This window comes from Spodoptera frugiperda, unplaced genomic scaffold, assembly GCF_023101765.2.
Source record: "Spodoptera frugiperda isolate SF20-4 unplaced genomic scaffold, AGI-APGP_CSIRO_Sfru_2.0 tig00000467_1, whole genome shotgun sequence".
Classification (NCBI taxonomy): Eukaryota; Metazoa; Arthropoda; class Insecta; order Lepidoptera; family Noctuidae; genus Spodoptera; species Spodoptera frugiperda.
Window position 1 is genome coordinate 25,617 of NW_026095716.1, and position 20,728 is coordinate 46,344.

General features: G+C 45.3%; 3 protein-coding genes across 6 annotated transcripts; 2 read left to right on the forward strand and 1 right to left on the reverse strand.

Moving 5' to 3' along the window:
- Positions 1-362: 362 nt before the first annotated feature.
- Positions 363-5,359, forward strand: LOC126912976 (putative aminopeptidase W07G4.4). 3 transcript variants are annotated; one of them, XM_050707602.1, is made up of 8 exons: positions 363-504; positions 589-759; positions 2,884-3,301; positions 3,429-3,556; positions 3,783-3,979; positions 4,046-4,110; positions 4,193-4,297; positions 4,606-5,359. In XM_050707602.1, exons 3-8 carry the CDS (start codon positions 2,900-2,902, stop codon positions 5,236-5,238), a joined length of 1,530 nt encoding a protein of 509 aa, XP_050563559.1. In that variant the 5' UTR covers positions 363-504; positions 589-759; positions 2,884-2,899; the 3' UTR covers positions 5,239-5,359. The 3 variants fall into 3 exon arrangements, with proteins under 3 accessions (XP_050563559.1, XP_050563560.1, XP_050563558.1); XM_050707603.1 differs by having other exon boundaries at positions 394-759; positions 2,887-3,301; XM_050707601.1 differs by having other exon boundaries at positions 395-759.
- A 160-nt stretch (positions 5,360-5,519) lies between these two features.
- On the reverse strand, positions 5,520-20,672 carry LOC126912977 (mitoferrin-1-like). Of its 2 annotated transcripts, XM_050707604.1 has the most exons (5): positions 20,598-20,672; positions 18,932-19,017; positions 7,643-7,773; positions 7,501-7,557; positions 5,520-6,501 (listed from the first exon to the last, which is right to left on the reverse strand). In XM_050707604.1, the coding sequence occupies exons 1-5, from the start codon at positions 20,655-20,657 to the stop codon at positions 5,945-5,947; spliced, it is 891 nt and encodes a 296-aa protein (XP_050563561.1). In that variant the 5' UTR covers positions 20,658-20,672; the 3' UTR covers positions 5,520-5,944. The 2 variants fall into 2 exon arrangements, with proteins under 2 accessions (XP_050563561.1, XP_050563562.1); XM_050707605.1 differs by lacking the exons at positions 18,932-19,017; positions 20,598-20,672 and adding an exon at positions 14,458-15,245.
- Positions 19,337-20,506, forward strand: LOC126912978 (general odorant-binding protein 83a-like). The gene has a single exon (XM_050707606.1). It carries the CDS (start codon positions 19,371-19,373, stop codon positions 19,782-19,784), a length of 414 nt encoding a protein of 137 aa, XP_050563563.1. The 5' UTR covers positions 19,337-19,370; the 3' UTR covers positions 19,785-20,506.
- Positions 20,673-20,728: the final 56 nt, after the last annotated feature.

A 20,728-nucleotide genomic window follows, 5' to 3' on the forward strand; every position in this document is an offset into this window, starting at 1 on the left:
ACGTAGGTACTGGCAACCGTAGCGCACGTCGCCGACCCACAAGCTAACCATATGACCTGATTAAGTTCGCTTGGAGCCGCTGGATGCAGAACGCTTCCAACTCACCTATCTGGAAGTCATTCGGGGAGGCCTATATTCAGTAGTTGACGTTTTGTGGCTGATAAGAACATAATTATTATTGTAAGTCAAATAATCTTGTAAGAAATGTCTAAATCTGGCGCTGGGCTTCACCTAAATTAACCCGTTTTATGTAGGATGGAACGCAGATCTACGCACGAGATACAATGTGTTTTTTATAGTGTCTCTTCGTAATGTAATTAATTATTATCAAACTTCGAATGGATGCGACAATGATAATTTAATAAAGTACCGTACTGTCATTTTTATTCACCTTCTGTCATGTGTCAGTGTCACTTGATCAGCTGGACATCTTGACAGTGAAAACATTTAATTTCATGTTTTGTAGAACTGTCTTTTGTAAATTGAATCGACGCCGTAAACAAGGTAGTAACCGTTAAACCGACACGGCAATTGTTATTGTGTATTGTCTGCTATATTGTACACTATTTACGGCATTACACTGATTAGGTCAACACGTAAATGTTCAAAGCGACGGAGGCGTAACTAGTGATAAGACGCCGCCGGCCGCCCAGTCAGCGCGAGCCACAGCGACAATTATATTAGCCGTACAGCGTAGTAGCCGTCTCGACAGAGTCCCGCCCTCCCAACTGCAACAACTCCACAACTACATTCAAAGATGTAAGCAAATAACAATCTATTCACTTCACTTTATTACGTAGCAAGTTCTTTACCATTTATCACAATGGCAGAATTATTAAATAATAGATTATGAAATCTAATAAGTAGTGCCCATTTTATACTGATTGAATTGACAAAACTATTTGATTACATGTCTTATCCATTTGCTAATCATAGTCGAGAGTCTTTGTATTTTCCTTTCATAATATTATCATGAGTAGCTTAGCTAGTTTCTATATTCTCTTTAAAAAATCACTACTTTATAAGCTATTATTGTATATAACTGTTTTTCATTTGTTTGGCTGGAAGTTCAAGGTTCAGAAATGTCGTTTGATGTCACAATTTAGTACATGTTATACTGCAGCAATGATAATGAAGTAGCGAGCTCCCATTGTTTTACTTTAATTTGTATCATCTAAGTTTTGTTTTCTTCGACAACAAATCAAACTGTGACTAATATTTATTCATTATCTAACTGGTGGATTAAATAGGTTTCTACTCATAGTATTGTGCCTGAAGGTACTCCTATTATGTGGGACTTGTAACAGAACTAGTGAGTGGTGTAAGTTACTTGTATATAATATACCTATATAAGTATACATTTTTCTTCCAATTCTGGTATTAAAAGGAAATGCATGCACTTGGCTTGGTGAGGTCCCTTAATAAAAAAAATATTTGCCCCTTTTTTCTTTTTTTTAAGGAGGTAAATCATCAAGTGGCTTTTCCCACCCTGCTTCTCAAGTATTGAAGATGCTATAACAGGAAGCCCATGTTTGGGAGCTTTTACGACAATAATAGGAAGATTTAATTTTCCTATAGTTGCTGCCAACTTTTTAACACATGCTTTGTGCGAAAAATAAGGAAAGGATTATTTGGGTTTTTGTAATTTCTGAAATGAAATAAAAAATTGAGAAGTTTTTATTTTTTGCTTACACATGTTGGGAGCCCCCGTGACCCAGGGGCTCTGTATAATCGATGCGGTAGATACGGCGCTAGTCACGCCCCTGGCACACACATAATATCTCTGACTGCATCTAATAACATTAATAGCATTTGTATATAAAAAAAAAACTGGCCAAGTGCAAGTCAGACTCGCCCATGAAGGGTTCTGTAGCAGCAAGTAGATGAATAACTTGGTTTTAACAACAAAGTTGTATATGCGGAAATATATTATTTCTTAAAAACGAATAATGATATCTTATTCAAAACCAATTTTCGTTGAAATGAAAAGTATATACTGTATATATACTTTTTTTTAGTTTTTTCTAATTGATACTAATTTTTCCACTTTAAAGGCGTCTATCTTTCAAACAACTGATTTTGACGAAAAATGGTTTTAGGAACCTTATGTCTTTATTTAACCCTATCCATAGACACCCATCAGATATAGGTTAGCTGAAAAAAAATGTAGTAAGTGTAGAGTTTAATTTTTAAATTTATTATATTTTATAAAAAAAATCGATTAGCAGTTACCAGAATACATCAACCTACAAAGTTTCAACTAGGTTAAGGTAGGCCCAACAGTTTCGGAAATAAATGGCTGTGACATACGGACGGACGCACAGACAAACATGCGAATCTATTAGGGTCCGTTTTTTGCCATTTGGCTACCCTAATAAGGAAGTTCACATGTACAGCAACAGTGTTCTTGGTCGTGTAAAGCCAGTACGAGCTGCTACTTGTGGATCTAATTTGGCACTTTCTATAGAATATAGTTGGTATAGTCGACTCTTGTTGTCTCGAAACTCCAAATATTTCGAATGACCGTTCGAAATATGTCCAAAATTTAAACTTGCTACAAAACGTTGGTACTGAGCTCTGCAAGTTCTGAGCCCTTCCGTTCGTTTCTCTCTGCAACTTGGAATTGTTGAGAGTTCGAGCCATTTGGTTATGTAGAATTGACTTTTTCGTGCGAATTACCTAGTGTATAAAAATGTATTGATTTATTTAGAAAATTAGAGTTTAATGGTCAAATACTCAAACGTTAGTCAATTTTAAGAAGCTCTCAAGAATAGTTCTGTCATTACGCTTTCTTTATAATAGACAGAGTGGGAACGATATTTAAGTACCACTTAAAATTGAGTAGAGTTTCAGTATTAGATAGTTTGAATGTTGTATAACCAGCAGACGAGAGAGCGAGATGGGCGTGGAGCGGGAAGTGAACGGCGTGCGCGTGGCGGCCGTGGGCGAGATCAACAGCGCGCACTACGACGCGCTCGTGCTGGTGACGGCGCCCGGCCTGGTGCCGCCGCAGGCGCTCGAGGACTTCGTGGCGGCCGCGCGCCAGCTGGACGCCGAGCTGGAGCGCGCGCCCGCGCTGCTGCAGTGCGCGCGCGTGTCGGGCGCCCGCCTCGTGCTGGCGCCCACGGGCGCGCTGGGCGAGTACGAGGACGTGCGCGCCGTGCGCGACGCGGCGCGCGCCGGCATGGCGCGGGCGCTGGCGGCGGGCGCGCGCCGCCCCGCGCTGGTGCTGCAGCCGCTGCAGCGCTGGCCGGACGCGCCGCTCGTGGCGCTGCTGGCCGCGCTCGAGCACCTCTACGTCGTGAGTACCGAATTGCCTCATTTTATTTAATATCGCTCGTAGTTAGTCGAATGACTATTCTATAAGTGGTCGTATAAAGTGGCCGGGGACTGAATATTGCTGAAGTAAATATTAATGTACCGGACAGCCGCTGCAAGTCCGGGAGACATTTCCTGAGCTCGCGCACAAGGTGACGGCACTGGGCGTGTACGCGGAGGGGCTGCAGGGCTCCGTCGACGACCTGCTGCGGGAGGCCGTGGCGCTGGAGGTGGCCAGGTGAGGCCGCGCAATAATATTATGCAATGTAGTTTTACCCACGCCTTAGTTCGCGCTATATGGAATACACACTTTAGTTTTATGTGTTTTCAGTGCTGGTATCCGAAAAATATTGAATTTCATTGAGTTTTCTTAAGGGGAGGAGGGGGACTTTATATTTTTCAGCTTTTGCGTGTGATATAGTAGAATGATCGGTCGCTAACCGCACCGCACGGTCGTGTCGCAGGGCCGCGGCGCGCGACATCGGCGGCGCCGACCCCGAGCGCATGACGCCGCTGCGCACGGCGGAGTACGTGCGCGCGCTGTTCGGGCCGACGTCGGCGGTGCGCGTGCGCGTCATGGACGAGCGCGCGCAGCTGGAGCAGCACTACCCGCTGCTGGCCGCCGTGGACCGCGCCGCCGCCGCCGTGCCGCGCCACCGCGGTGGGTAGTGCCCGCCCGCGCGCCCCCGCGCCCCCGCGCCGGCTGACCTTTATGCTTGTGTTGCAGGGTGCGTCATCTTCCTGGAATACGAGCCCGACAGCTACGAGCGCACCGTGATGCTGGTGGGGAAGGTAAGGCAGGGTGTCTGGTGTGTGTGCGTGTGTGTGTGTGTGTGTGTAGCAGTGTAATGACGCGGCGTGCGTTGGTCCGCAGGGCGTGACGTACGACACGGGCGGCTGCGACATCAAGGCGGGCGGCGTCATGGCGGGCATGTCGCGCGACAAGTGCGGCGCCGCCGCTGTCGTCGGCTTCCTTAAGGTCAGTTAGCTCGTAGGGTAATGGATGGAGTTGAAGGATCTTACTTACTAATTGTTCCACTTCCTGGCAGCCGATTCACTCGAAATGTAGTATTATCCATGAATACGCCTCAAACGACGATCATTTCTCACGTCAACTTCCAACACAAATTCTTACGTTAACCTTTCCTAATAGATACAATTTTTGTTTTTGCGGGAGGCTATCATTAAATTAGTTCTCGTGAATATTGTCGGCTATGATGACGTCGTGCGTTGGTCTACTTATCGATTCGTCCGCGGGACATGCAATGAACAACGTTGTGGGTGCAGGCGTGCGACGAGCTGCGGCCGGCGCTGAAGGTGGTGGCGTCGCTGGGCATGGTGCGCAACTCCGTGGGCGAGGAGGCGTACGTGGCGGACGAGCTGCTGCGCAGCCGGCGCGGGCTGGCCGTGCGCGTGGGCAACACGGACGCCGAGGGCCGGCTCGTCATGGCCGACCTGCTGGCCGAGCTGGCGGACCGCGCGGGCGCCGAGCGCGCGCCCATGCTGTACACCGTGGCCACGCTGACGGGGCACGCCGTGCGCGCGTACGGGCGCGGCTACACGGCCGTGCTGGACGGCCACGCGGCGCGCGCGGCCGGCCACGCCGGGGCCTTCCGCGCCGCGGCCGAGCGGCTGGGCGACATGGTGGAGGTGTCGGTGCTGCGGCGCGAGGACCTGGCGGCGCACGCGGGCCGCGGCCGCGACCAGCTGCAGCAGGCCGAGAGCGCGGCGTCCGTGGCGCTGCCGCGCGGCCACCAGGGCCCGGCCGCCTTCCTGCTGCTGGCGGCGGGGCTGGCGGAGCGCGCGCTGCCCTACGCGCACCTGGACGTGGCGGCCAGCGCCGGGGACCTGCCCGACGACCCCACGGCGGCGCCGCTGCTGGGGCTGGCCGCCTACTACGGCCTGGTCGCCAAGCGCTAGCACGCGCGCTGCGTGCCTGGACCGTTCCGGAACGTTCCAAAGAGAGCGTGGAGTACATCGTTGCATAATAACCGATCACAATATATTTTTGGATTATTTTTAAATATAAACATGTTTAGTAGTAACGACTTGTTCAATATTTCCTATTTGAAACCTACAACTGAGAAAATGTCGTTTCCGACTAAATACCGCATTGCAGTTATTACTTAAAGAAAAATAATACTGTTCACTGGTCGCTGGTACTACGGCCTAGTTACGAAGTACGCAATAAAACAGCGGCGTATTGTCCAACTCTTTATTTACTTACTGTTTATAATATTCTTTTCATTTTGCAATTTTACAGCTCGGCTTGCGGCGACCGAGGCCAGTCGCTCGCCGCGTTAACTATACAAATAGTAGTTTATAACTCTCAATTTAAATCGAGTTTATCACTCACATATACAACTCATAAATACAACAAATACAATTAATATAATAGTAATTTACACAAACAACAACATAATTTGACGCGTCCCAACGAGTCGAGCGGCAAACCGTTCCCTCCATCACAATATACATTATACATAGCACCTCCAACAATTTTACATCCGCGAGGATGTCAACCCGAGCCGGCCCGCGCCGGGCGGCGAGTACTAGCTGCAATCGTGGACTGCGGTAACGAATCATTTACAAAACAACGGAAACAGGCGCGGCCGGCACGCGCCGCCTACGACGCCGGCACGTCGGCCGCGGCCAGGCGCAGCGCCGCGCAGGCCAGCGGCGGCGCCGCGGCGGCGGGCGGCGCGTCCTCGCCGGCGCCGCCCAGCACGTGCTTGAAGGTCTCGTAGGTGAGCCAGCAGATGGCGGCGGCCGGCATCTGGTAGAGCACGCGCGCCTGCACGCCCTTGAAGAAGCCGCGCGGGCCCGACGCGCGCAGCACGGTGGCGGCGGCGTCCAGCAGCCCGTCGGCGCGCGCGGCGCGCTCCTGCGTGTTGAGCACGGTCTTGCACACGTCCAGCGGCGTGGTGGCGGCCGCGGCCAGCGCGCCGCCCGCCGCGCCCGCCAGCGCGTGCGCCAGCGGGTCGTAGGCGCGCGCGGGGTTGAGGCGCGCCTGGCACGCCTCGTACGTGGCGAAGTGCAGCGCCTGGAAGGGCACGTTCATGGCCACCTGCGTGCCGTACGAGCGGTAGAAGGCGCGCGCGCCCTCGCTGCGGTACACGTGCCGCGCGCACTCCCACACGCCGCGGTACGGGGAGTGCAGCATCTGCATGCGCTGCTTCACCACTGCACACGACACCGAACTGTTACTGTCTGACTGTCTCGCAGGCGACCGCTGGCTACTAAATGATTCCACTACCACTACTTCGATGGTATGCAATGAGTGACTAGCTTAATGGCGAGTTTAATTAAATGGAAAGAAACTCCGACAGATGATGTCTGAGAGGAAGTATTTGTGAAAGTGAGACCTATTGGACCAGCCACAAATATTTTAGGACAACAGCAGAAACATTGGAAATATGCCGCTAGTGTTCACATGGGGTTTGAGCGGTTCTAAGAGAGTTCGGGGGATGAACACACACACAGACAGACTGGGTGACGTACTAGAAGTGTTGCTGTAGTTAGCGTTTAGTGATTCAGCAACATTGTGTCAACACTTGCATTAATACAATGTAACTTGTGCTGGGTTCTACATTCCGTGCGGGCTGAATTGTATTTTCCGTTTTTTTATTATCAGAGGAAATAGTCGTCAGCCACAACTGGCCTCAAGGTCAGACAAGCACCGAGCAGAACGTTTGCCAGCGCCAGCTGAATGGAACAAACAAGTTATACGTCGACACCTGTGTCAATGAAGTAGTGCGGAGTGAACCTTGGCTTGCTATTTGACTTAACAGAGCTACTGTACAAATACATATGTACGAAGACATCAACTGTCCAGCTCGGCCCACTAAATTGTTCACATTTGTAGCCCTAAGGCCCGTAGTACACGGCGTATTTTATACGCGCAGACGACGCGCGTCTTCGTTGTAGACGCTGATTGTTGGGTTTGCATTGACAATACAAGTGCGCGCATGACACACAAAATTGAATCTGGTATAAGCGTGTCATCTGCGCGTATGTAGTACGCAATGTGCTATAGGCCTAATAATTATCGCAATGCATGAGAAGTGTGACATGCGACAGTATGAACACAGGCTGAGTATCGGGTGTTGATGACGTGGGCGCGGATGGCAGGGTGCGGTACAGGCGGCAGCAGAGATAGTAGGGGCAACATGAAGCACTCACCCTCGGCGGGGTTGGAGACCGCGTCGTGCACTAGCGACGCGATGCAGCCCGACAGCCCTGCAACACACAGAGTGGCCGTGAGCAGCGAGCGAGCGATGACGCACGTATACGCGCGTATAGCGCGAGTGTACGCGGGACTGACCGTGTGTGATGTGGTCGTGCCGGTGCCTGGTGAGCTGCGCCAGCGAGTGCTTGCAGTACTCGTACGTGGCGAAGAAGCAGGCGTGCGCCGGGCCCGCGCCCATCACCACCGCCGACATGCCGCGGATGGGCCTGCACATAATGTCGCTAGTTACTACACATTGCACATACATCATCACGTAGGTATTATAGCTAACATATGAAAAGTACATAAAACAGTTGAGATTGTTATAATATGTACAAATGTAGGTACTTATGTACCTAGTGTTTAACTATGCTTAGGCTCATGTTTGCAGGTATATTGCGTAATTCGAGAAACGAAATAATTTATGTTATTAGTAACTGCTAATTCATATTTTATTCAATAATTAATAATTAGCGCACTATATGCCCTAAAACCAGGACTCCACAATTCCCAGAGACGCAGGTCTCTTATGTGATCCCCGGCTCCGACACCCGCGTGAAGAGTAGAGGTAGTGACAATAGACAAATAGACTGCACTCTACGTCGGCCGCCGCCACGCGGCAAATTGTGTCTTTTATAAAATAAGTTACCAGTGGCGCCACCCAGAGGCGGATTATCCATAAGGCAAACTAGGCACGTGCCTAGGGGCGCGTAGTTACAAGGGGCGCGGGATCTCAGAATTTTTAAATAAATAAAGACAATAACATATCAACGATTAAGAATTAAATGCTGATCTGTAATAGATTATATTGCACAACACAAGCATCGATATACTCGTATTATGCAATATTGCGCGTTTGTTGCGTCGTTGCGTCGTTCTCGAGCGTCGGATGTTACTTTGCATGCAATAGATTCCGGAGATCCCTGCCGCCGGGGTAGAGGCGCGGCTAGCGTGGTGGCGGCAACTAAGTTTTGTCGTCACGTCGCGTCGTCGTCAGCCAGTTACGCGCGCTTCGACGCTCCTATTGTTTACTTTCTCGCTGTGGTATTTGTGTGTATCAATTACCTTTTAGAGTATTTCTCAAAGAATGAGTGAATTAAAAAAGAAACCTAGTGGTGCATCATATAACCACTCAAACGTCCGGCCCGCGCGACCGTTTATCTCTCTAACGTCCAGCCGCGCACGGCATCCGAACCGCGCGCGACTCGCAAGTTCATCGTAACAAAAAACCTATATAGCTACTGAACCGTAATGCCTAGAATAAAGAAAAGAATACCAAAAAAAAGATTGAAGAATACTGATCAATCTTAACGATTTTTTTAAATCTTTAGTTAATCTTTAAAATACAATAAAACGGGTTAAACATGAAACACAGAAAAAAAAACAGAATTATTTCTACCTTTTTAGAATATACGGAGACCATTGCCTGCAACAGAAAAAAGCCTTTCATATGGAACAGATGTTCCAACTATGCAAAAGTATTTGTTGGCAATCGGTGTTATTGAGCCGTACAAGGAATTTCTTTGCTGATACCAATATGTGATAGGGTCTGACGTTTCGAAGTCGACGACAGGCTGTGTTAAATAATGTTTTAATTCATCTTGTAAACCGTCTCCTTGACTTTCTGATTGCAGCTGATTTCTTACCAACTTGTTGTGAAATTCCCAAATGTTAGATTCTTCTGCTTCCTTCATCTGGATTTCCAAATTTTTTTCTGGATTTTCATGATTTGTATTGTTCTCTAATTGTTGTTTTGAAGTTACAATCATATTATTAAACTCTGGAGCATGCTAATAAATGAATTCTTGAACCTCGGATCCAGTAGTGTCGTGGTAGCTAAAACATGTACTTGTTCCACTGTACTGAATCTCTTACTTAATTCTTCCAATAATTATAATATAAATAATTTTTGGTTGCAGAGCCAACATCCGTTTCCGTCTTTATAGCACTATATGTTTTTATAAGACAGGATACTATTGGTATAATTTTGCTTGATGTTACAAATTTTTCTACACATATTTCTTTTGTCACAGCTTCCATGGGTTTTAAAGTATTTATAGGATCTCTAATACCATCCAGTTGACTGGCGGTTAACATTGGCGGAGCTTTCGGGTGGTTAAGTAATATTGTAGCACGTAGATTTGATAACTTTACAAATCGAACTAAAATTCGACTGTGGCATCTGATCCTGAAAACTCTGGCAATTTCATGGTTTGGCAATGGCAACAGAATTGCTGAAAGTTTGCGCGGCTAATTTTACTCTCATAACCTGCTTTGTAAAGTTAACATGCTGATTTTTGAGACGGTTAGCTAAATGAACACCTTCTCTTTCTTGCAATTCATTTAATTTTTCAATATACTGCCACGAAATGGTTCGACCCTCTGCATCTAATAATTCTTTTTTTGACCAAGTGTATTTCTAACTAATTTCAACATGTGCGCGGGGTCTGGAATTATAACAATCTCTTGTCCATTAACTTTGAAAAAGGGTGTGATATTTTCTGGTGACTCCAAATTACAACCTAAAATCTTAGCCATAGCAAAATTTGCAGGGCACCCGTCAAATGTTAAGGATGCATCTATAATATTACATTCAATTAGCAAATTGATACAATTATTTATTAAACAAATGTACAAAACTTATTTTGTTTCATTTATTAATAATAATAAATTATTTAAGCTTTTACACAATCTATATCTACAAGCATTAGCGTAAGTACAAGGGTCCTGGTCTACTAAAGTCTTGGGTTTGATGATACAACGTCATCGTAATTGCAAAAACAACTAGTTAAAATTTTTAGTATTAGGATGGCCATTTAGGTTGGTTACAGTAGTGATGGTACGTGGCAGTAGGCTGTTTTCAGATGTATCGTAATTAATGTTCTTAACAAGCGGTTATTTTAGGTCGAAAATAAATTATTTTGACTTTGCAATACATTTCGTGTACTTGTATTATGAAATATTGAATGATACAATGACAACATCGACTCAAATATTTTTATTTTATTCTAGTGTGACTCATGGGACCAAAATGGACCAACAAAAGAGAGATGGAGATGGAGCACACGGGCACACGATGAGGTCCAACTATGTATTTCTATAACAGTTCCTTGGGGGTACCCAAGAAATAGAGGAGAGTGGCTCGTAGGCTTAAGGATTAGGGAAGGGTCTTAGGGATAAGCCGTAACTGGCATTGCACCGTGGGGGCTCCTGGACAGGTCATTTTAATAAATTATTTTAAATTTTACGCATTATGCTATTTACAACACTACCCTACTTCAGATAAAACTCATACAAAAATAAAATTAAATGCCGTTTTGCCTTTTGTAAAAAGTATTGAATTAACTACCATATTCCCAAGTCTTGGCGAGTCACACTTTTTATATGAACCTATAATTAATTATAAGTATGTATATTTCATACAGCTATTTGGAATTAGTCAAACATGGAATTTGAAAGTAATCATTTCAGTTTAGAATCTGAATAGATCACTGGGGAGCTCAGTGGTTCAGGAGGCTGGCCGCCGGAGACTCCGGCAACAAACAGTCCGCGAGTGGCGTGTGGCGGCCTCTAGGTCGCTTGGTACGGTAGACAGTGACTCGCAATTTTTTTTATGCGCGTCGTATAGCGAGTACTGAAGTATATACGTGCAAAGTGTCAACATTTGTGGAGTGGCCGCGCTGCGATATCGTGTCTTATAAAATAGCCATAAATAGCACACGTGCTTAATAAAATAAGTTATTTTGTAAAGCCTGAGATAGTATCACGAGCTGCTATCATTATCTATCGGCCGCACGTACATTAATTTTACAACACGAAGACAGATAACAAACTCGGACTTATGTACCAGCACCCGCCTGCACACGAGTGCCGCCACAGCCACGGCCACACTCCAACCGGCTCGAGTACCTGCCCGCCACGTGACGTCAGCCCCCTATATACCTACAATGATTTAAGCATCAACAATAATAACTTGTCTAGCGACTCTCCACATGTTGTTACTATAATGTTATACTCGATATTTCTAATATAGGTTTCTAGCTCCTACCAACGACTTCGGTCGTGTCATCGGAAACTGGCGACTGGTACTTCGTGCAATTTGTGTTTCAGCGGAGATGGTAAGTACGTCATTACAGGTGTTGGATGCGGATGTTACATTGTTTATGTAGGTTGGGTGGCATCAAGCACATATTTATTGAAATATAAAATAATTACATAGGTAGGTACTCCAGTTAACAATAGGTAGCGTACTACTAGTTACCAAAATTTGTCAGCGAGCGATTAAATGCACCAATGGACACCAAACTCATCGTTAACAAGGTTAACTTTTTTTTTATTTGCTCTTATGTTTCACAAGAATGATGAAATCGTGTGCGTATTCAAGTAATTAAAATATTTTCGGGTAAATTTTTGGATATTTTTGAACATTCGACATGAGCGTCATCTGTCAAGTTCAATTTGTAAGATAAGGTGGTGATCCGAGGGTTAACGATGTTAATTACTCCGCTTGACTTATTACACACGCTACATTTTACACAACATGAAACATTAAGATAAGCGCTACAATAACATGCGCGAGGCGAACCATTACTGGTAGAGTGACACATGGGCCGGCCGCCGGGTCCCGAGGCCGGGCCCCGAGACCACGGACGGCCACGGCGCGGCGGCAATCTCGATGGACGACCTTCCGGCTGCGAGCGCGTAATAGTGTTACATCATCGTGACTTCTTATTGGATAATTCAAACAGGAAACAACAGACAGTCATCACTGCACTGCATTTAAGTTTATTACTAGGTTTAAGTTGGCTCGCTATATTCGTTTGGATTACTAAGTATTCGTTTGTATCAAGTGTATTATCGTGGGAGGTACTGGGCGGAGCAGGCACCTGGGGCAGTTACCCGGCACCCAGCCGGCCTTGAGGCTCAAGGTCGTCACAATTCGGCTGGCGGCGACCTCTCCTCGCCTACGTACAGCGATACGTAGGTACAAGCGTACTGCGATCGATACCATCGCTGAAACATTAACATGCTACAAATACCTACTGACTACTGACGCTAAATGTTAAAGATGAACACAGGCGATCGATTGCGACTAGAGTTTGACTTTACAGTCGTTAGTACCAACAGTTCTTTAGATATATGTCTGCGAGTACAAAGGAGATAGGTCAAAATTGCCCCACATCCTATAATAGTGATGTAGGTACATATGTCAAAAAAACATGGCATACTTCCTAACTAAATTTTTTTACATATGAAGATATGAAAAAACTGCCATGAAAAAGTTCAGGCGCTGTTATAACAAAATTAGCCGTAACAGTATAGACCCAGTTTATTTTTTTTATTTTTCTATGAAAAGTTACCCGTACGGTAGTCCCACAGCCATAAAGTCAGGTCACCGGTCTCCAGGATCAGGAGGAAAAGTGATAAAAATAAAAACTTAAAAATAAGGTATTTTTTTTATTTAAGGTAGTTTCTAATATATTAGTACATTTAGTTTTGTTTAATTATAACTTATATATGATAATGGTTATATGTACTATATATTTCCCTAAATAATATGAAGCTCAAACACAAGGTTGCTACTGTTACCCATTGAGGAGTTCCCTCAACCATTGTACTACTTGATCATCAGACCCCTATAATCATACTTCATCCAAGTGTATAGTTTGCATCAACACAAATAATCCAAGCCCAACCACGGGGTCGTGGCTGCACGTCCTCGCGGAGTTGCCTCAACTGTCTCCACACCTCTATCAAATTGTAGTGTTTTAAATACCGGACAAATTAACAAACGGACTAGTAGAGGCTACATTTTTTTTAATTTCCCTTAGTTTCTCTGGGATCCCATCATCAGATCCTAACCTATGAATAAGGATAGAATTTCCAGCTGGCCATAATTTTATTTTAACTTTTGTGAGACATACTAAATTAATTATTCTCACGACACACGCGGCGATTGTCGCGCGCTGCGCTACAGCTGCTACAGTATGGTACGGAATGCTGCTCGTCAATATGAGCCTCTAGCATGGCTTGAAACTAGTCGAGTTCCTCGTCAAACAGATACCTGAGTAAGCCGATAACATAATAATTTATTTTCAGCTGACCGTTGATAGAACAAAATACCTACATGTAGTATATTAAAAATTACATTAATTAAAAGAAAAATTGTTTATTTTGAGATTATACTTTTATTTTTCCTGGATCCTGGAGTCCGCAGACCTGACTTTATTGCTGTGGGAGCGGAGGTTTCAAACAAAAAATGTGTTTTTAAATCGGCCTATAATTATACTCATACGAACGATTTGTCATAACAGCGCCCGAATTATTTTCATAGCAGTTTTTCATATGAAGATGTAAAAAGCTGAAGTTAGTAAGTATGCCATATTTATTTATAAGTAGGTTTTTTTAGATATGTCACGTTATGGACGTGGGGTCATTGTCGGGATTCTTCTCTTAGTGCCGTTCTCTGGAACAGAGTTCAGTATCGATTGTGTTATCGTCCGTCAACAAAACAATCTCATTTAAAATGCAGTAGGTATAATGACATAACCGACACACATGACTTAGTATTAAAACAATTGACAAGGTAAGGTCAAGGAGCCCGACGACGGCGACGTACAAACGACGAGTTATTGACGTCATCTAATTTACCGCACAGTGGACACGCGGGTCGCTACTACAGAAGAAGAAATCCGCAGCGCCAGTCGGCGGCAGACACGTGCACACCACCGGGCGCAGGCTGAGGCCGGCACTCGAGCTCAATTTCTAATGACCCCGCCGCAAATTATTTCCTCCTCGTGTGCTAACTACTCGTAGTTTCCTAAATTTGTTTCTATATAAGTGTTTCCCGGCGAAGTACAACAATACAATACCCACATGCACAATGTTAGTAACAAGTAATACCATTTTACCAATTTCCATTGCGCTACAACTGTAGCGAAGCACTCGTTTTATGAGAATGGATCATACGCGAGCGTGGTGCGTGGTCGCCTGTCTGCACGGAGCGCCCGCACAGACGCGCTCCAAGCAGCGAGTGGAACATTGTGATACCATATCGCAGCCAGCACGCATGTTATCAACCACGCCTGTTTGCCGATCCATCTTGCGCCATGATAGTGCGGCGTTGTTCTTTACTCGTACTCATTAATGTAGTATTTATTTACAACAAATAGGTATTCGGTGGCGTCAACTGGATGATTTGATAATTACTGTTTATATAATTTAAAGCTAACTGTATGTTTGTTCAACCGAGCGGTAGGTACCGACCGAGGACACTGATAGCTGGCTGCTGCTATGTAATTGTGAGGCGATGCACCTTTTTAAACTGCGAGCTCCAATCTGGCTATTAAGAGTGGAGAGTGGAGAAGAGAGCAGTGGACGCGATCGCGACACGAATAACTAAGTACCACTTGTTGTGATATTCTACACGAGGACAGTCAACCAGATCAATAAGGACAAACAGTTATCGATGATTGAGTTGGGAACATCACGGGAGACTAGCAAGATGGAGATAACGTGTTACGTGGCGACCTCTCGTGTTATCGGGCGGGCGCGGGTGGTGTGAGTGACCATTGAACAGGCGCTAGGCGGCACTTTCACTGCCCGCAGTGCCCGTGTCAGTCTGTATCATTGCTAGACGGCGGCGGCGCGCGGCGCTCGCATGCCGAGCAGATAAAACCTCGCACCAGCCACTACTAAAACTACATCACACTCAATCCTATGATTTCACCACATAACTAATTAGTATTTACGGTACTCAACGACTGGTTATTTTCAATACTACATTATTTCTGAATGTAAAAAATTATAGTTTTCAATTCATTTTGTGTCCCGCTCGGTTACAGTTTCACCTCCTTTGTGAAAAGTAAATCTCGTCGTCTTTATGTATTCGACAAATTCAAGGAGATACCAGACGGGTGTCGGTGTAGTTTCCACCAATAGATAGTGTGATCCCGAAGAAAGGCTTCGATGTATAAAATTTGCTGACTTCACTTGTTACTTAATAGATTGCTATCAGATAAAATATTGGCGAATGTATTATCAGTAGGGCGAGGCGCAGCGTAGAGATGGCTATCGCGCATCCATTGCGTCGGAGCCATGACTCTGGCAGATACACTGCTGCGGCAGCAAGCAGCCGGCGGCGCGGCGCAGCCTCACGTACGCTGATAACAGATAACGCGCCGATAGCGGTGCGCGCCGCGTGACTGCAGGCCTGGAGCCCACCGCCGACCACCTCGTAATCCCGTATTGCTACCGATATCTAACCACATGTGGTCGAGTATTCCACAGGTGTTACCCCAATTACACTCAGATAGACCTAAGCTGTCGCGCACCAGTCGCAGTGTTGAGGTGAATAGTGACAGACTGACAGTTGGCCCCTGTCGACCGTTCATGCACTGAATCTTTCATCAACTTTCATTGGACGTTTCAGCTTCAGTTGGTGTGATGTAAGTCGACAGGAGAGTCCTCCACTACTGCCCCTCTGCATGGTCAAGGCTGACTTTGATGCACAAACCACACGACATAATGTTTTAATCCATTCATGTTTGTGAAGATATCTCGTCACATTCACACAGAGAAGTTATTATAAATACTGAAGAGTCTCTACGCTTAGCGTTTGTGGACTAGCAACAGGAGTCAAAAGACTGGCACAGGGTGTACTTTTTCATGAAGAACACACAAGTCACTGTAGTGTGAATGACTTAGATTTAATATTTTTCTAATAACTGTTGGAACCCTGCCGTACATTTGGACGTCAACTTCAGGGATTGAAGAGTTTTGTTTAAACACGTAAATCTCCGGAACTGCTGGTCCGAATTAATTTTGATAAAATTAGGTATAGAAATGGAGACTTGAGGAAGGGCGGATAGGTTTTATCCCGGAAGTATCCCGAGAATGGCAACAATGACGTGAAAATGCCATCCCAACGGATTTGCACCCTGGTGTAACCCCATTGATAATACTTTCTAACTAGTAGAATTATTTTGTTGTCTTGTATATTATTCAGGTATGAGGAGGGCGGCGACTGGTCGTAGTATGCAAGATCAGTCGAGACGGAGAGGAGTGCACGCACGAGTGTGAAGGTACGCCGCGCGTACACACGTGTCGAGCTCGTGACCGCGTCGCGCCGCTAAATACTTGTAATGGGTTACATTTCCAAACGATCACGTTGTCGCGTGGAGCGGCCAGAGGACGCCACTGGACGCGACTCACCGCCTTGTGGTTTTGTCCTTTAATAAAATATCATTCTATTTGCAGGCGGCGGGCTATTCATGACTTCTTACTAGATTAGACTAGCGTGTACGCCACTACGCAGTTAGAGAATATGTCGGACCTACCTACTACTTGCACAGCTACTAGTACTGAATCGCAACTGTAGTCATGTGCACGGAACTACTGTAGACGGTAACGCCCCTATGTTCGTACTCACAGAAAATCCTACTAATATTATAAATGCGAAAGTTGACGGCTGAAGGGATCGAAATAAAATTTGGAACGGAGGTAGATTATGGTCTGGAATAATACATATTCCACGGGAACGTGGGCGAAGACGCCGGCAGAAGTTAGTGAAATATATACGTACCTACCTATATAGGTACTGCACTTGCAATTTTATACTCAAGTGTGTATACAGGTACAAGTAGATACCCACTTGATATTTTCCTGTCACAAACAAACGAACGATCAGTAGTCTTTGTTTTGAGATTACGATTTACGTTGTTTGATTTACGTGAGACGTACCTTTTAAGGCCCTGCTCGCACTACAGCGGAACCGCGCCGGTTTTAACCGCGTAATGTTCGCCCTAGTGGGCTGGTGGGGATGGCAACCACCGCGGATTGCTCTAGTGCGGCCTAAATCTTAAATAGTTTGGACCTGGGTTTAATTTTTCGTTATATTACGCAACTAAGGTCCAGTATTTATTAAGTATTCGTATCAGACTGTCCGCCGCGACGTAGTTCCCGGGCCAGATGGTCACACTACACTTTATACGTTACTAGCGGTGCCGTGGTCGGGACCAGAAGGTCCCGGACCTTTGGAAGGCATAGGAGGAGCCGAAGCCAACTCGTAGAGGCCCGTTGAACAATTTTAATCTAAATGTAATGGGACATCAGCCGGCGATTATCCCTGTATGCACTATGGAAATACACCAAAGGACAATCCCCGGCTGATGCAGGACTATTAGGAGATATGGTAAAAAGAAATGATAGGGATAAGGGTGTGGGTGGCTGTGGAATAATTAACCGGTTAACAATGGGGTACTATGGCCTCTGCCCCTGACCAATATTGATATATACCGATAAACAGGCAGGGGGTGACTAGCAAACTCAATTACTGGGCCCTCGAAAACGGCCGCTAGTATGTAGCGACAAGGGGGCAGCATACGTCCTTCCTCAAGCAGCTCATGCTTGAGGAAGGAGAGGCATCACACGGCTATCAGAGCAATCCCGGAAGTACGGTCTAGACCCCTACCAGCATCTTACTGGGATACATCCTTCCCGAGGTGGAGTTGAAGGCAACTCCACTCTTGCGAATCTCCACTCAAACCAGCCGGTTAAGGCAAGAATGAGGTAGGAGAGGCCTCTCCAGTTAGTCACAGGAACTAACTGGAGTCGAAAAATAGTGCCCCTTCCGGGAGTCAGGTTCGTGGGGTCGCCACAAGCTGCCTTGCAAACTTATACTTATGATATTATTATATATTTATATTTGTGACATTATTATGACATGCAACTAACCTATACTCGCGGATTCCAAATCTAGATCACTGTGTTGCATTCGTTTCATTTAATTCCACGACTTAATTATTTTTTAAAGATACAATAGGAGGAGGTTGGCCAGGTGTTTATACTTAGCCTTGTACTAGACTAAAAAGTAAAAAAATATATTATAAAACTGCGTTTAAAAACAGCCACTTCTAAAGAGCAAAAACATTCGTACTGTGATAAGTTACTCACCCACTGATAGGTTAGAAGTCGGTGCCACAAGCCCCTAACAAAATATAATTAGGACTACCTAAGTTTTATCACTAATTTTGACCAGGTCACAGTCATATTGTGTGATAAAATTGTATACAGCTTAATATAAGTTATGTATTAAGGTTTTAATGAATAATTTTGTTTAAAACTTGTGGCACCGACTCCTTACCTACCAGTGGGTGGGTAAATTGTCAGTACGTGAGACTTACAATAGTTATTTTTTCAAACGCTTTTTTATTTAATTTTTTATGATGAACTAACTAGCTTTTACTCGCGACCTGATGAACTTTTCGGCCACCTCTTTCTTAATTGAAAATAACTGTTTACTCACGTAAGTAACTGAGAACAGCTCTACCAGTTACAAGTCACTACGGGACCCTGAACAAGCCCGCTACAGTTAGCAATAGTTACCTCAGTAAGCCCTCCTTCTTCACCATGTGCCGGAAGGTCTCGGAGATGGAGCTGTTGTTGGCATTCCGTAAAGACTGCATCCGAGTCTGCAACAATCACCTTCCAGTTAATACTACACACTTGTACCTACCGCCTAAATATTCTTTGTTTCACAAGCAACTGACAATTTACGTCTGTGACTAGTATATAATTCTCTCTTTAGCAAATATATAATTTTTTCCGATGATTGTACATTGGTAATGAAAAATTACAGCTTCCTCTTCAACCCATTAGGTACATACTTTGCGAACAAACAACTTTTTTTAATCAGGGGTTATTAAGGAGGAGCTTGTAATTTAGAGATGACACGGCCCATGTGATCGGGGGTAGGCTGACATTGACAGCGAGATATATAAGGTTCGTGCCGGCAGAGGCGAGGGCTATATTCCGAGCAGTCGCGATGTGGACGCAGGCGCTAGTGCTGACGCTGGGCGCGCTGGCCTCGCTGGCGGCGGCGGCCGTGGAGATGGACGAGGACATGGCGGAGCTGGCGCGCATGGTGCGCGACAACTGCGCCGGGGAGACCGGCGTGGACGTGGCGCTGGTCGAGCAGGTCAACGCCGGCGCCGACCTCATGCCGGACGAGAAGCTCAAGTGCTACATCAAGTGCACGATGGAGACGGCCGGCATGATGGCGGACGGCGAGGTGGACATCGAGGCCGTGCTGGCGCTGCTGCCGCCGTCGCTGGCAGACCAGCACGCGCCATCGCTGCGCGCCTGCGGCACCCAGCGCGGCGCCGACCACTGCGACACCGCCTTCCGCACGCAGCAGTGCTGGCAGAAGGCTAACAAGGCCGACTACTTCCTCATATAAGCACCACTAGCACTGTGCGAGAGATATGCCGACACTACTCATACTTTATACACTACATTATACAAGCCACATGTGTCTACTCTATTAATCAATTATGAGCTACTGGTATAATAATTTAATTACACAACAATGGTGGACGTTGGACTGCAACTACTTTTCCTTTAAGGAAAAACATGGCACATGCTTGTGTTACCTATTTATATAATGTACATATATTCACTCGGTGCACTAATATTATCTCTTGTTGTTTTAAGTTTATATGCATTCTTTATAATAATTTATGTATAATATAATAATGATTTTGATTTCGTAACAGTTCATTCTATGTAACAGTTTCTGTGAAGTAAACAGGAATAATGTGAATAAAGTTCTGCTTACATAGCTAGGTAATAGAGTAACCTGTACCAACGAAATGTTACACACTACATCATACATCCTTTGTATTCAGAACCATTTTAAAATTAAAAATATAAGCAGACTTGAGTGAAGCAAGTAGGGATGCGGGCAGGTCCCCGCACTACTCCAGCCACACTTGTGCACACGGTCACACAGTCAGTCAGTGAGTCACTGCGCACACACTGGCTGTGCGGCTGAACACTGAGCATCATCATTACTTGCAAATTTTATCATTTTCTTAAATAAAGTGTAATTATGTTAAATAAATGGTATGGATATTAAAATTCTTACTTGTCATCTTGTTGTAATATTATACAATTAATAAATGTTTATTTCATTTCCACAAGACATTGATCCACAATACAATATTCAAAATTAATAATTGAAAGTGCTTTATTTCAAAAGCCACTTGGTCACCTGATTATTATAAGGATCAGTAAATATTCCAATATCATTGCAGTAAACATAACATAACATTTAATGAATGCCCGATGAGATAGCAGTCAAATGAACTGAGCCATGCAGCACACGTGCACACACAATTAGTG

Bases quoted from the DNA above. Each gene is read 5' to 3' on its own strand.
- LOC126912976 (XM_050707602.1), top strand. From the start codon at position 2,900: ATGGGCGTGGAGCGGGAAGTGAACGGCGTGCGCGTGGCGGCCGTGGGC. The intron at 3,557-3,782 runs GTGAGGCCGCGC...GTCGTGTCGCAG, and splicing joins GTGGCGCTGGAGGTGGCCAG to GGCCGCGGCGCGCGACATCG. The intron at 3,980-4,045 runs GTGGGTAGTGCC...CTTGTGTTGCAG, and splicing joins CGCCGTGCCGCGCCACCGCG to GGTGCGTCATCTTCCTGGAA.
- LOC126912978 (XM_050707606.1), top strand. From the start codon at position 19,371: ATGTGGACGCAGGCGCTAGTGCTGACGCTGGGCGCGCTGGCCTCGCTG.
- LOC126912977 (XM_050707604.1), bottom strand. From the start codon at position 20,657: ATGTTATGTTATGTTTACTGCAATGATATTGGAATATTTACTGATCCT. The intron at 19,018-20,597 runs GTGACCAAGTGG...TGATTGTTGCAG, and splicing joins CTGATCCTTATAATAATCAG to ACTCGGATGCAGTCTTTACG. The intron at 7,774-18,931 runs GTAACTATTGCT...CATTATGTGCAG, and splicing joins AAGAAGGAGGGCTTACTGAG to GCCCATCCGCGGCATGTCGG.